We start from the raw sequence: 16,169 nt of genomic DNA, 5'->3' as shown, positions 1-16,169 counted from the left end.
AGTGACCTTTTCCACTTTCTTTTGGCCTACTCGCTTAGTTTTCTAACCACATAAAGTTTCATATTAAATATATACATGGACAGGACATTTGCAAAATATGGAAAGTTTTGATTAAATTTACTTTCAGACGAATTATTAGACCTTAAAAACGAACAATTCTCACAATTGTAAGAACTTGTCATTGTGGCTGTGGTGCTAGCTACCCTTGTCCAGTGTTCACTAGTTGCCTCTACGTGGTGACTTTTGCTTGCTTACAGAGTAGGAAATAATGTTGAATTATTAGTGTTTCATTTTTATTGATAGCCTTTTTTAGGCCGAATTCGGAATACAACATTGGAAAGAAGTATATCACTCGTAAAACCAAATATAATGTAGAAAGCTTATTAAAAGGCTCACAAGTGAGAGAATCTAAGAAAATTGCAATATTATAAAGCTTTGGCCAAAGTCCAGTTGCATGATCCGTAAAACAAATGCACCCACAGACCTTTTTTACAATTAATTTTACATAACCATACATACATCAGCTAGCAGCCTAGCAGCAACACAAACCTGCGGTAGTACTATTATGTAAACAACGTCCATGGGGGCACGCAATTGAGGAAAATGATGGATTATCTTCATCCCTTCGGCTTGCTTTGTTTGATCAGGCAGCCGCCACAGTCTGACCCTTGCCGGAGGAGGCCTTGGAGGTGGATCGTGACGCCGCATGGCGGTCCTCTATCTTTGAGGACGCAGCTTTACACTTCTCTTTTCTCTCATCCTGCTTCATCTGTTGCTCTCTACATTCTAGACTACAAAACGCTGTGTCTCCCCTGCACAAAATTTTCAAGTCAACTATCAGAAATTGAATAATGAACTAGTGTATGTAATATTCCTTGTTTTTAACATTGGAAATCTCTAACTCTGTACCTAGTATACTCTTACCTATTATTCTACCCACCCGCACCACGGGGCTTTCAAAATCCAATTATCCTCATCATTTAATAAAACCCCAACAATAAAATTGGTGTTGTTCTAACATCTCCAAAAAATATTAGTCCATGATATTTTTTTCGGATGTCAATAATAGTTTCCTGATATACTTTCTATGACTGGAAATCTGATAGTACCCCCTTGAAATCCCAAAAGAAAACAAAAAGGAAGAGACTGAAAATCCAAAAATCAAAGAAAAACAGAAGAATAATGGAAAGAAAATATGACAAATAATATTAAACTAAACTAATATTATAAGATGGAATTTTAGCTAGGATTAATATTATTACCTATACATATAGATGTCACGGCCTGAAGCGAGCTGGCGCTTGCAGAGGCCACATGTGCGAAGGAAGTGAGCGGTCTCCACAACATCATGAGATGGGGAGTTCCTCCTTGTGTGGTTGTTTCTGGGTGATAACATGGCCAAGAAACGGTGCTCTTCATGGTACCCTAAGTTGTTCATGTTCATCTTTTCAATATCATAATAATTATTATTATTAATCACAGGAGCAGGTCCTTGTGCGTCCACCACCGTCGCTGCAACTGCAACTGCATGCACGTCGTTCATGGCGGGGGGGTTTTGGAGTTCATCAGTCGGTTCCTGGCCTTCCACGTCGCTCATATCAACGGTAATCCCAGTCATGCTTGTTGTTCTCCTGATTGGAGGGCGTGGGCGCTTCCCTAACAGCATTTCTTAAATGATGTAATTTTCTTCCGAATGTTTCTTCAGCTCACAGAGAGAGAGAGAGAGAGAGAGAGAGAGGGGAAGGGGGGAAGGAAGATAAATGAGATGGGGAAAGCGTGAGAGTGAATCTGGGCCGTTGATGGAGACCACTGAGTACAAAAACTCCACGTTAGCATAACTAATGCGCCATCTCTTTCTCTTTTGTTTTTGTCTCTTACTTTATGGTGTTTTTTTATAAATTTTTTTTTTATCGCAAATCATCATTCTTCCTTTTCTTTTTTTTTTGTTTTTGGTAACTATCATCATTCTTCTTTATCAACTCATCTGTTCGGTTTTTTATATTTCAAACCCATTAATTTTTTTATTTATCTATTATCTCACTTATCATTAATTTTGTTGCTTTATGTTATAATGCTTGTGCGACGCATATGTTAAACACACATAGGCAAACTAAACAAAAAGGGAAGGAGTTAATCAAATAATAGCCAAAGAAAATAAAACAGAGTGCGAGAGCCCGGGTGAATGGGGAAATCTGGGTGGTTGATTGATTAGTCTAGTGGTTTGGTGGGAGGTGATGGTGGGGTGGTGGGGCAAGGAAGAGAGCAGAGAGATGTAGGGTGCGCGAGGAAAGGGGACATTTGGGGATGGTGGTGGATTCTGGTAGAGAGAGTGAAACTGACTGCTTCTGTGGGTGGGTGCTATAGCCTGTGGTGGTGGGGGAAATCGTAAAGGGCGGCTGGACGGTGCCGTAGAGTCAGAGGTGGGCGGGTTTAATTTTTAATTCAGTTTTACATTTTATTATGGAAAAATTAGTATTCGGTCTTGAATTATTAATGTTTATTTTCTCTAATTACTAATGTTCATTGACTGATACTTTATCAATTTTTAGATTTTGATCGAAATCACAGCATTAATGTATTAAAAAATTTACATGTCCGTTATATAATGTTTTTAAATAAAAATTATTAATTATTTGAGGGTTTTAACACTCACACCCTTATTAAACTCCTAATTAATTATCAATTAAAAAACATTTCCAAAATAAATATAAAAAAATTAGAATAAGTTCATATCCATTAATTTTTCTAAAATAATTTTCAATTTTTTAATCTTAAATGTACCCATTCATATAATTTTTCAATTTTTTTCTAATCTTAAATGTACCCATTCTTACATATACCACTTTGTTATGTAAAACATACAATATTTTAATATAAATGTAACCATTTTTTATATAAAATCCATGGAACTTTTTTCTAATCCATTTTTAAGCTTATATGGGTACATTCTATTTCATTGATTTGAGAATGTATCTGTAGACATCGAAATTCCGGTAAATAAATGTTGACCGATAAATCAAAGTTTCAACGCTCATGTATTACATAAATTTTACACGTAGTGTGTGTCTAAACAAAAAGTCGAAATAAGTTGGAAAAGTCATCAAACAGGACACATGTCAACACCTGGCAGAAACGACTTATTTCATCTGGAATATTATATTCAAAATTAGGCCTTGGAAAATTCTATAAATAGAAGGCTAATTCATTCATTTAGGAGAACCAAAATCATTAGGCAAAATTCTTGAAGTTCTGAAGCTCTGAAACTCCGAAGCTCTCAAGCATCTAGGTTCCCGAAGAATCAAGAAAACTTTCTTCGTTCTTCGTTCTTCGTTCATCGTTCTTCCAAGATCAAGCCCCAACGGCCCTTTGGATCAACAATCATCCACCAATTCAAGATCAAGCCCCGACAGCCCTCGAAGTGTTGGAAATATGCCCTGAAAGTCAATCTTTGGAAGAAATCTTTCAGGACAAATGAATGGATGTATGGATGAATCTTATACATCAAATGGCAAAGACACGAATTAGGACTATCTCAATAAACGACATATGTCCTAAATAGTGTATCTATGGACAACGGATCGATTGGAGAAGTAATCTAATGAAGTTAGACTACAGAGACCTTCTTCACATAACCAGATGTCCAAAAGGTTCCTGGTCATTGGATTGTCGGAGGGATACTGACAATGCGTAGACCGGTACATACTGTGTCCGCTTCAATTGGAAGGATGGAAAGTCTCATCCCATTCGTGTTGTGACACTAAGACAATTATGTAGGTGCTCATTAAGGGAATGAGTTCACTGAACACAATCGAACGAGAGTACTTGCATGGAGATCTACTCACATGTCAAGCAAGTAACTCTAATGGTTGGAAAGATGTAAGTAATCCTTAGACCTGAGGCATCGTCGTTGTCTTGTGGTTAAGTACTTAATCTTTGATTATGTCAAAGTCTCCCCATTCGAGGGTGTCCACGGCATAATTGGGGTTAAGCCGCTTAGTCATGAAGGCAAGTGTATGCGCAATAAGGAATCTCTAATCCTCGATAAGAGAGGAAGAATACTCTAAGATATGATTCGGGAATCTTCGGCCGAAGTATCGAGCGTAATAAAGGAAAGCGTTCCTATACGACTCAATTGGATCATATAAGAAGGAATAATCACATTAGGGGTTTGACATTGATCGGATGATATTTATATATATTTTTACTTCAAATTCACTCGTCTTTTCTTAGTTAGTTCCTTATATTTTTGAGTTATTTACGTTATTTTTGTGTTTATAGGATTTGTTATGCAAAGAAAATAAAAATAGAACAAGTGAAATTTTATGTAATAAATTCGTCAAAACTGTCTGTGTAGATCAGCTTTTAAATTAAATTAAAAATTATATTTAATAATGATAAGTCGTGATGATGTTTGAAACATCATCATGATGGTTTTGTTTTGTAGAAAAAAAAAAAAAAAGAAAGAAAATGGTGGAAAGAAAGAGTTGGACAAAGAAAGGAAAGAATCCAAGGTGGAAACGTGAGGAGTGGAAGGCAGGAGTATGCGGGAAAAGAGGGAATAGAAAAACAGAAAACAAAAAGAAGCACGCGGGGAGAGATAGAAGGAAAAGCAGACACGGGACAGATGAAAAAAAAAAGCGGCCAGAAAGAATAAATGAAAATGGAGAGGGCACTGACAGAAGAGAAAAAAAAAAAGGAATTAAGGAAAAGGGGGAGGGCAGCTCGAGAAGGGAGTCAGCGAGAGCTAGAGAGAGGAGAGCTGCCAGTGTGCAGCGTGACAAGAAACGCAGGAAGGAGGCTACCTTTGGGCAGCGTGGAAAACCAGAAAAATAAGAGAGAGGTCAGTACGGGAGAGAGAGGATAGACGGGAGAACCAAAGGCAGACAGCTGCCTTGCGGCAGCAGATAGCACGGACAGAAGAGAGAGGCAGGGCGCAGCAATTAAGGAGCGTGCAGAAAATAAGAGAGGGAACGCGGAAAGGAAAGAAAAGAGGGGTGTCAGTGAGCACAGCGCCAGGAGGTCAGACGGCAGCAGAAGAAGAAAGGGTTGTATATTTTCTCAAACTCATATTTTGCTTTTGGTTTAATTTGAAAATAATGTGTAAATAAATTGATTTTGGCTTGAGGTTAATTCAAAGCCATGAATATATTTGTAATATGAATTGATTACCTTCAGTTGTGAGTTATAAGTTGTGAATTCAATTTACTTATCCGTTCGTATAAAAACTGATTTGTGTATGTTGGTTGAGAGTGCACGCTTAATTTACATGCATGAATTTGATGCTAGAATATAAGTGAATTTCACCTAATCGTTATGAACTTATTTTCACAAGTAGTAAAGGTTGCTAGTCACAATCACGTTAAGTAAATTCTTGGCAAGAGTATCATGCTTTTCATAGTTACGAATGCCTCGTCAATGCTTATAGTTTTCACAAAGTTTAATGATCTTTGATTGTATCTCTATTGTGCTTTTCACGTAGGGGACTTTTGAAGAATGTTTTGAATTGTTGTATGCGTTTTCCCGTCCAATTCAATAACTTAAGGAAAACTTGAAGATTAAAAAAGTGCTGTTCACGGTTAATCTGGAGTATTGAGATTCACAATTTATTGAAAGAACAACTGAAAATCAATTTAAGTTGCATATGTGTCATGTGTGGAGAAGAACCCTCTAGCTAGTCCGTCATTTATCATTTCACCTTAATTTCATGTTTTTGTCAATTCTGTAATTTAATTAAGTTTAATTTACTTTTCATCAAAACCAAACACCCATCCATTGTTAAATTATATTATTTAGTTAGTTTTCTTTATTGTTAGTCTTTTAATTTAATTTCCGTCCATTTCAGTTCCTAGTGTTTAATTTGATTGTTTTCATTATTTTGAGTCATCCTAAGTGTATTTTGAGTTATTAGAGTTTTTAGCCTAGTTTTGTGTCCTTGAGTCTTATTTAATATTTTTTAAATTAATTTAGAATAGATTAGCAATCCCTCCTAATCCCCGGCCTAGAACGATACCCTACTTACATCCATACTACAATTGTCAAAAAGAGGGTTTAATTTGTGTGTCAAGTAATTCTCACATCAAATTTTGGCGCCGTTGCCGGGGATTAGTAACTTTGCTAATCCTTTTATTTTTGTTTTTGTTTATGTTTATATTGGTGTTTGTGTATTTTACTTTTGATATTTGATTTATTTTTCTTTCTTTGATTTTAGGCACAAATGGAGCTGAGGGAAATTTAAAGGAAAGATGCGTCCGGCTAAAGACGTTAAATCAAGCGCTTCTTGGGAGGCAACCCAAGCATTCAACGAATGGAGACTTTGGAATCGCTAACCCAATCAGATTTGCATTTTTACACCCTTATCTTTACTGCTTTCATTTTGTTTTGTTTAGTTAGTTGTGTTATTTGGTTGATTTCTGTGAGTTTGTATTATTTAGTTTAAGTGTGGGGGAAGGTTAACCAAAGTCTTTCTACTTTAATTTACATATATATAAAAAAAAAAAAAAAAAAAAAAAAAAAAGATAAAATTTAAAATTAATGATAAAAAAAATAAAATAAAAATAAAAATAAAAAATAAAAAATAAAAAATTAAAAAAAAAAAAAAAAAAAAAAAGTACAAATTATTTTACAATGATGTAAACTAATAGTATTCATTGGTCGGGTGGTGCTTCAGTAGTAGGCGGGGCTTCAGCAGTCGGCGGGGCCACGGAAGGAGGAGGCGGCAGAGGTTGATCAGTTGGAGCTTCACTACGCGGTGCCGCCCCAGAAGACGAAGGCAGATGCGGTTGGAACAAACCCACAAACCTCCGATGATCAAGTAAAATTTGACCATCGGTGTCCTGCATCTGGTCAATCTTCCTCTTCATGCTGGTGGCATAGCTGTGTGCGAGCTTGTGCAATTCCTTATTCTCATGCTTGAGCCCTTTAATCTCTTGCTTGAGACTCTGTATTTCAGCCACCAAGGATTCAACGTGACGGGTTCGGGCATATAGGCGTTGGGCCATGTTGGATACGGAACCCGCACACTGCACACTGAGAGCCAGAGACTCATTGACCGCCAATTCATCAGACCGCCTTGCGAGCAGTCTGTTATCTCTGGGAGTGACAAGGTTTCGGGCCACCACCGCAGCGGTCATGTCATTTTTCATCATCGAATCCCCCACGGTAAGGGGACCGGTAGGGGATATGAAGGATGGCCGCCATATGTTGTCTGGTGAAGGCGGAGCTGCCTCTTCACCAATGTTCAAGTCAAAACGACGATCAGAAGGGCCAGACATTTTTCAGAGGTGGTAAAGAAAGAAGAGAGTCGGAATGATCAAGATTAAACAAGTGCAAGAAGGGAGTGTTTACAGGAGGGTACTCAAGTGTGTTGTGGAACAAGCTTAACGTCTCTATAAAAAGGAAGAAATCAAAGAGGCGCTCCTCAGAGAAGCGTCCTCTCGCAAATCGAAGAGTCGGGGCTCCGTTCTCAAACGTCTGATTCTTTTCTCAAAAGAGGAGTTTCCTTTCTCAAAAGCCGGATTCTTTTCTCAAAAGAGGCGTTTCATTTCTTAAAGGCTGGGCTTGCTCAGAAACCACGAGCCGAACCCCGGATTTCAAAAGATCAATTTGTCCAGACGTGTCGTCACTTGTCACACGCAAATTGCTTTGCGGAAATCTCGGGCAATTTGTCGAAGCACCAATTCAGAAATCGAAGAGGGAAATTCAACAGTCAAAGACACGCTAGCTTTCTCAAAAGCTGGGCTTCAACCCACGGGAAAATCTTCTTTTCCAGATTTATCCGCACGTGTCACATGCTACCTCTACAATCGACGATGCTCAGAGCTCGAAGCGCCGATTACAGATATCAATGAGGAATCAGCTTTGCGGAAATTACGGGCAGCTTTGTCAGAAAGCGCGTAATTTGTATTCTTCACCCATCCACCGGCTGCCGACACTAAGTGAGAGAACAGTTCCGGTTGTGAAGACAAGTCCTATAAGTTTCTACCTTCGCCTTCCACAGCAAAAACACCCTCTCAACACCTTTTCATCTCCGAAAATGCATTCCCAAAGAATCCTCTCGAGTCACTCTGTGTTCCTCATTCCTTGGGATACTCCTGCGAACAACCCATTCAAAGCAAAAGTATTTCATATCATAAAGGTTGAAAGCAAGAGTATCTCATATCATGCTTTCTCCATGTCCTTCTCCTTGTCTTTGTTTTCCGACAAGGAGAAAGAGAGCAATCAGCCAGCATTTGGTATCAATCTTCTAATCTGGAGCCAACTGCCTGGAACCCCTTCCTGATTGCTTACCTAGCCTTGCTCTCGAGTACTCATCTTCATCATTTTATGCTTTCTCTTCGTCTACCACATCTACCTGGGGGACAGTAAGGGAAGTGAAAATGATACCTCGAAGCATGTGGAGACAATTCAGCTAGGGACAAGGAGAAAGAAAGCAAGAGGTGGGCACTTGGAAAGATTGAAGAAAGAAATAAGGACCAACACTTTTCCCTCGTGCCTGCCCGTTGTGCAGAAGAAACAAGCAGAGAAGAATGCAGCTTGCACAATCATCCCAGCGGAAGGAGTCCGAACTGAGGAACTAGAGAAGCTGCCACATCTGCTTGGAGAACAAATAAGGAACTGCAACATAACCAAAGAGCAAAGCTTCGCCGTACAATATCATAAAATCATCACTTGCAAGTGAAAAGCTAAGTGTCACCCTGTTCAAGAGGAAAGCTGTGGAAAGTCAACAAGCACGACCAATGATTACTTATTAGTTTTATTCATTATCTTTTATCGTAATTTTCAATTTTTTCGTTTGCAATTTTTTTTAATTAATTTTCTTGCGTACTTAACTGAATTATTTCTTTTCTTTGCAGGAACTTTTGGTTATTTCCACCCTTGAAGTTGATTGCAGAATTTTAGCTTGGGGGTCATCGCTTGATTTTACTGCAAATTAGGGAAGTTTTCAGTCCAATTGTTTTATTTTGTTTCTTATTATTTATTTATTTTATTTTTATTTGCATTATAGTGTTTTCTGACATTGGGGACAATGTCCAGTTTAAGTGTGGGGGTAGAAATCTCTAGAATTTCATTTGTTTCTGTGTTGTTAGTTTTTGTTTTCTTAAAAAAAAAAAAAAATCGGAAAATTTAAAAAAATCCAAAAATATTGTCTTGTTTCCCTTATTGTTTTGAATTAGATTTTTTGTTAGTTTCCCTACCCAATGATATAATTGGATCAAATTCGAACCATGATCATCAAGAACTTAGTTAACATGTGTTTTGTGAAATTCCTTATTCTCTTGTTAGTTTTGTACATGTTTGATCATCTTTGAAAAACCAAATGCACATAGCCTTGTTAATGTGAAACTAAAGTATGACTTAAAGCTTCATATGTGAATTTAGTGACCATATACATCCTATGTGAGTTTTTGAGCCTATTGAAAGTGTGTGCATTTTTCATACACTCCTATTTTTTTATGTGTGATGAACTTATGTGATATACATCTCTAGAACTTGCGTAACGATCTTTCGAATTGTTTGTCATTGATTGCATGAACTTGGAAATGATAGAGGCATTAGGTTTACCACTATGGCCCAAATAACCATGTTTCCCAAAGAAAAATGATATCATTAGTTTGCCAATTTGAGCCGTGTATGTTGAGCCTTTTATTTCTTATTTCCAGATATGTCTACCCTTATACCTGAAACATTTTTTTTCCTTACCCTTTCCAAAGCAAGCTAGTGAGCAATGTGAGATTGTCTTATGAGAAATGTTGTAAAGTACTTTGAAGGTGTTTGGCAAAAAAAATAAGTGTGGGGTATTTCATGTTTGTATAAAAAAAAAAAAAAAAAAAAAAAAAAAAAAAAAAAAGAGAAAAGAAAAAGAAAAATTGTATACGAAGAAAAAAGAAAAAAAAAAAAAAATTGTTTTTCAAGTTTCAGTTTAAGGGTGTGATTGGAGGTTTCTGAAGAATCGTTGGAGAGCTTGAGTTCTTATAAATCTAGACAAAAGAATTGCTTGCAATGTAGCTTGGAACTTGTGTTTTCCTATTCTTTCATTTCAATAACTCTATCCCTAAGCCTCATTACATCCAATAAAAGTCCTCTTGATTTAAGTTTTGCAATTATGACTGTGGAGAAGTGATCTTTATGCAAGCTTATGGTAGAAATTTCACATTTGATTCTTTGAGCGAAACACATTAAAACTAAACACATGTGTGATTGAGTGCATATCCCGTGAGAAGGTCGCTAGTTTGCATATGATGATTTTAAAAATAAAAACTTGAAATTGCATTAGCATGGCTATCTCACACACTACACTTCAAGGATGATTTAAAGATTACTGCTAATATTTGAATAAGGAAGATGAACTTGGATTAGTTCCTTGATGCTAGCTATGGTTCTTGATGATTTGTTTTCTTAAATGAAATTCTTTGAGGGTCAGATAGGGAGAAACTAATGTTTTTCTTGTTACTTCTTGTTCTTGTTTTCTTTGTTTTGCTCGAGGACTAGCAAAAGTTAAGTGTGGGGGTATTTGATCGGATGATATTTATATATATTTTTACTTCAAATTCACTCGTCTTTTCTTAGTTAGTTCCTTATATTTTTGAGTTATTTACGTTATTTTTGTGTTTATAGGATTTGTTATGCAAAGAAAATAAAAATAGAACAAGTGAAATTTTATGTAATAAATTCGTCAAAACTGTCTGTGTAGATCAGCTTTTAAATTAAATTAAAAATTATATTTAATAATGATAAGTCGTGATGATGTTTGAAACATCATCATGATGGTTTTGTTTTGTAGAAAAAAAAAAAAAGAAAGAAAACGGTGGAAAGAAAGAGTTGGACAAAGAAAGGAAAGAATCCAAGGTGGAAACGTGAGGAGTGGAAGGCAGGAGTATGCGGGAAAAGAGGGAATAGAAAAACAGAAAACAAAAAGAAGCACGCGGGGAGAGATAGAAGGAAAAGCAGACACGGGACAGATGAAAAAAAAAAAGCGGCCAGAAAGAATAAATGAAAATGGAGAGGGCACTGACAGAAGAGAAAAAAAAAAAGGAATTAAGGAAAAGGGGGAGCTGCCCTTTGGGCAGCTCGAGAAGGGAGTCAGCGAGAGCTAGAGAGAGGAGAGCTGCCAGTGTGCAGCGTGACAAGAAACGCAGGAAGGAGGCTACCTTTGGGCAGCGTGGAAAACCAGAAAAATAAGAGAGAGGTCAGTACGGGAGAGAGAGGATAGACGGGAGAACCAAAGGCAGACAGCTGCCTTGCGGCAGCAGATAGCACGGACAGAAGAGAGAGGCAGGGCGCAGCAATTAAGGAGCGTGCAGAAAATAAGAGAGGGAACGCGGAAAGGAAAGAAAAGAGGGGTGTCAGTGAGCACAGCGCCAGGAGGTCAGACGGCAGCAGAAGAAGAAAGGGTTGTATATTTTCTCAAACTCATATTTTGCTTTTGGTTTAATTTGAAAATAATGTGTAAATAAATTGATTTTGGCTTGAGGTTAATTCAAAGCCATGAATATATTTGTAATATGAATTGATTACCTTCAGTTGTGAGTTATAAGTTGTGAATTCAATTTACTTATCCGTTCGTATAAAAACTGATTTGTGTATGTTGGTTGAGAGTGCACGCTTAATTTACATGCATGAATTTGATGCTAGAATATAAGTGAATTTCACCTAATCGTTATGAACTTATTTTCACAAGTAGTAAAGGTTGCTAGTCACAATCACGTTAAGTAAATTCTTGGCAAGAGTATCATGCTTTTCATAGTTACGAATGCCTCGTCAATGCTTATAGTTTTCACAAAGTTTAATGATCTTTGATTGTATCTCTATTGTGCTTTTCACGTAGGGGACTTTTGAAGAATGTTTTGAATTGTTGTATGCGTTTTCCCGTCCAATTCAATAACTTAAGGAAAACTTGAAGATTAAAAAAGTGCTGTTCACGGTTAATCTGGAGTATTGAGATTCACAATTTATTGAAAGAACAACTGAAAATCAATTTAAGTTGCATATGTGTCATGTGTGGAGAAGAACCCTCTAGCTAGTCCGTCATTTATCATTTCACCTTAATTTCATGTTTTTGTCAATTCTGTAATTTAATTAAGTTTAATTTACTTTTCATCAAAACCAAACACCCATCCATTGTTAAATTATATTATTTAGTTAGTTTTCTTTATTGTTAGTCTTTTAATTTAATTTCCGTCCATTTCAGTTCCTAGTGTTTAATTTGATTGTTTTCATTATTTTGAGTCATCCTAAGTGTATTTTGAGTTATTAGAGTTTTTAGCCTAGTTTTGTGTCCTTGAGTCTTATTTAATATTTTTTAAATTAATTTAGAATAGATTAGCAATCCCTCCTAATCCCCGGCCTAGAACGATACCCTACTTACATCCATACTACAATTGTCAAAAAGAGGGTTTAATTTGTGTGTCAAGTAATTCTCACATCAGACATGATATATCCATACCCTAATGATGTGATTGAGAGTATTGTATTAGAGAAGGATTGAATTACATTGTAATTCCAACTGACTAGGTTCTTCGAATAAACTTCTACATTAGCTTGGGTAGCTATGACATATGGTTAGATGTCACTCATAGCTTGTGAGTTCTTCTAGATGATTAAATGTAGTCATCAAAGAAGAAAGGTGAATTAAAATGAGGTTTTAATTCACTAAGTGATTGAATTAAATATAAGCAATTGGATTGATGCCAATCACCTTACTGCCTTGCTAATTAGAACCTAAAAGATTGTTCACCACAACACTATTGTAGTGAGTAACTAATGGATGATGGAAACAATTAATTGGATTAATTATGTGTTGTGATTAATTTAGAAAAGTCTAAAGAAATCATAAAAGCGATAAAGATCGTTTTGGGCTTAAAGAAACGTTCGGGTTTAATTGGGCCCATTGGGCCTAAACCCATTGGGCTTTTATTCAAGCATTGGATGACTTGAAATAAATGAAAGCCCAAAGCCCAAACAACACAAAGAGGGCCGGCCATATTAAGTGGGGAAGGAGAGAAAATTAGTCAAGTGTTGACTAGGTTTCTTTTGTCTATATAAGCAACTTTATAGAGATAAAGTTCATTAGGGTTTTTGTGTGTTAAAACAACAAAGAGGTAAAAGAAAAAGAGCTCTCTAAACTACACAAAGGCCGGCCACCAAAGGGGGTTTGTACTAACATCTCTTACACCCTTTTGGTTATTCCTTCATCCTTCTCACTACACTAGTGGGTGAGGATCTTTAGAGGTTTCCTACTTTGGAAACTTGAAGAGAACCTAGGAGCACTCATTGTAACAAAGTGGAGGAGGCAAGGAGGGAAGCAAGGCTCAAGGATTTCAAGGAGCAAAGGGCTTGGAGGTGGTCCATCATTGGTCTCAAGTCTAGATCAAGAGGTATAAGACTAACCTTCACCTTGTTCTTGATTCTTTAAAATGTTTTGATGCATTATATATAAACCTATGAACCTTGAAGGGGATTTGCATGACTATAGCTTTGATAATATGTTATAAATGCTTCCACTGCTTTCGTATATTAAATTTGATTTGATTATGCATGATAGTCATTATGAAATCCCATTCTAGAAATCTCATAAATTTCCCTTCAAGTGGTATCAGAGCCAATGGTTTATATATAATGTGTCCTTTTGGATTTTATGCATATGGGTATTAATGTTATGCATGACATATTTATTGTTTCATTCAAAGTATGTTTGTCTTTTGTTTTTCAATGGTTGAAAAATGTTAGTCAAAAGTTGAGAAAGATATGTTTGCAAAAGTGTTTTGTATGCATGAATGAAAAATGAGTTTAAGACTAGTATGACATATTATTTCTTCATTTAAAAGTATGTTTGTCTTTTGTTTTTCAATGGTTGAAAAATATAAATCAAGAGTTGAAAAAAGATATGCATGTAAAAGTTGTTTTGTATGCATGAATGAAGAATAAGTCATGAACAAAATTTGGGGTTTTGTTCAAAAGGGTAGGCACGGTTTTGGGGGTGGTTTTGGGTTGTGTTTGTGTTTTATTGTAAACCACTCACACATCCTATTAAAGCTTAAAAGAAGTGTTCTTGTCACTTTTGTTTTTGGGTTTGAAAAATCACCAAGAATACACAAATCTTGAAAAAGTGTTCATGGTTTTGTTCTTGGTGTTCATAATTGGGTTTTGGGTGAAAATGGTTTTATATGGTTTTCATGCATGGTTTTATGGTTTTGGGTGATGTTCTTACCATCCATAACTATATTAAAACTTATTAAAACCCTAGACTTGACTAGGAGGATTTCTATCACCCATCTCACCTAAGTTTTAATGGCAAAACCAAGTGACAAGCAAAATTTAATTTTTCTTACATAATGTGGCTTTTAATGCATGTTGTGTAAGATTGTGTAAGAGACCTCCCATCTCCATTTAGTGGCCGGCCTCCCTAGTGGATTTATCCACTTGTGGGGCTATTTTGTAATCTTTGAAAAGTTGATATTTACTTTGAAATATTTACGGTTTTACCCCTAACTTTTCATATTTACATTTAGGCCCCTACTAACTAGAAAGTTAAAATATTTGATTTTAATTTTGTTAGTTGTTTAAACTCATAATACTATTATGCCCATATGCACTAAATCTAAATGTTTATGTTGCATTCCCTAATGATTATTTAAATGTGTTTAAGTAGTTATGAAATGGATGACTTTGGACTTATGCCTTAAACGATAATTGAGCTATATGATAAGGCGCTAAAATCAAATTGTTTGAACCTTGGGAATGTGTTTTAATTACTGTTTAATTGGACCTTGTCACGTTTGACGTTAATCTTTCTCTCCCCTTTTAGTATATGTAATTTATAGGAATTTGTACAAAACGGTTTGTAATTCTTATTACTTCTTAATCTCTATTCGTTAGTGGATTCCCTCTAGTGCTAGACTAGAGTTTCTTTAACTATTGGTAAAGGAGACATAACTAAAAGAGGGTTTTGACATGAGATTAAAGATTAAAAGGGTCCAATGCCCTAATTAGCAATGAATGATTGTCTTTCATTTCTAATGGCTCAATGAAAATGGTTTTAATTGGATTGATAAACACGTAATTAAATTGACACAACCTCCCCGAGTTTATATTCAACAATGATGGCTCGTTGTTGCAATAACCTAATAAGTCCATGGTCATCCAAGAGCCTAAGATAACTATAAAGTCCAATTTCAAAGGAATGCAAAAACCGTAGTAGTAGTAGTTACTTCCAAAATTTGAAAAATTCGTTTTTGATATTGATTTGTTTTTCTTAAAACAAATAGTGGGAGTATCATACGCTACTAGACTATAATGAATACAATTAGTAGTTATATATATCTCCAATATTTTGAAAAATGTTTTGATATTGATTTGTTTTGTGAAAACGAATAGTGGGGATATCATATGCTACTAATTTCATTAACTTTGGACTAGTAGTTATAATAGGACAATTTATTTGATTATGATTAAATAAATAAAATTGATGAGACCTTAAAATCCCTCAACCAAACAAATATTAAGTTGAAAGCGTAAGAGTGCTTAGAACACTTTTTCGTGGCCTTCCACCGTGGTAGGCTCCAAGCGTTTATGACTTGTACACCGCCTTCACCCTATCATGGGGAAGTGACAAAGTGCATGCTTATATTCAGGAGGAGTTTATTTAAAACATTTGATGAGGTTAAGGTAGGCAACGAGTATGGCCAACATCGTATCATCCTGAGGTTATGCTTGAACCCCTAGCTAAACCGGCATGGTGGGAAAGAACTTAACTAAGAAACATAATGCCAACATCGTATCATCGTGAGGTATTATTTTCTAGAGGCCAAAAAGATGGGTAATCACAAGAGGTTGTTGTGAATGGGTACTTGTACCCTCTCATTATTATTGTTGCTAGCCGACATCGTATCATCGTGAGGTGGGCTTGGTAATAGTGAGCCTCCCATAACCCGCTAGGAGCTTTCTTTGAAATCTCCCGGATTCCATTATGGGGGATATGGAATTTGCCAAAAATGGTGGGTGGTGTCATTCGGTTTAAAGACCCGAATCGTTTGACTTAATCAACAATCAATCTAATTATTTTATTTGTTTATGTATATAGATATGGTTGGAAGCACACTCGCGAAAATACTCGACAAACATTGCCTAGAGGGGCACAATTTCCCATCATGGTATCGTAATGTCAAGATTCT

At 36.2% G+C, this 16,169-nt stretch overlaps 1 protein-coding gene across 1 annotated transcript; it reads right to left on the bottom strand.

The window, feature by feature from the left end:
- Window positions 1-409: 409 nt before the first annotated feature.
- On the bottom strand, window positions 410-1,929 carry LOC103416102 (FCS-Like Zinc finger 6-like). Its single transcript, XM_008354368.4, has 2 exons — window positions 1,263-1,929; window positions 410-812 (listed from the first exon to the last, which is right to left on the bottom strand). Exons 1-2 carry the CDS (start codon window positions 1,664-1,666, stop codon window positions 644-646), a joined length of 573 nt encoding a protein of 190 aa, XP_008352590.3. The 5' UTR covers window positions 1,667-1,929; the 3' UTR covers window positions 410-643.
- Window positions 1,930-16,169: the final 14,240 nt, after the last annotated feature.

The sequence above is a fragment of the Malus domestica genome, chromosome 15 (genome assembly GCF_042453785.1).
Source record: "Malus domestica chromosome 15, GDT2T_hap1".
In the NCBI taxonomy this organism is placed as follows: domain Eukaryota; kingdom Viridiplantae; phylum Streptophyta; class Magnoliopsida; order Rosales; family Rosaceae; genus Malus; species Malus domestica.
This window is presented reverse-complemented; position numbering and strand designations above follow the sequence as displayed.

Bases quoted from the DNA above. Each gene is read 5' to 3' on its own strand.
- LOC103416102 (XM_008354368.4), bottom strand. From the start codon at position 1,666: ATGCTGTTAGGGAAGCGCCCACGCCCTCCAATCAGGAGAACAACAAGC. The intron at 813-1,262 runs GTAATAATATTA...AATTTTGTGCAG, and splicing joins CGTGACATCTATATGTATAG to GGGAGACACAGCGTTTTGTA.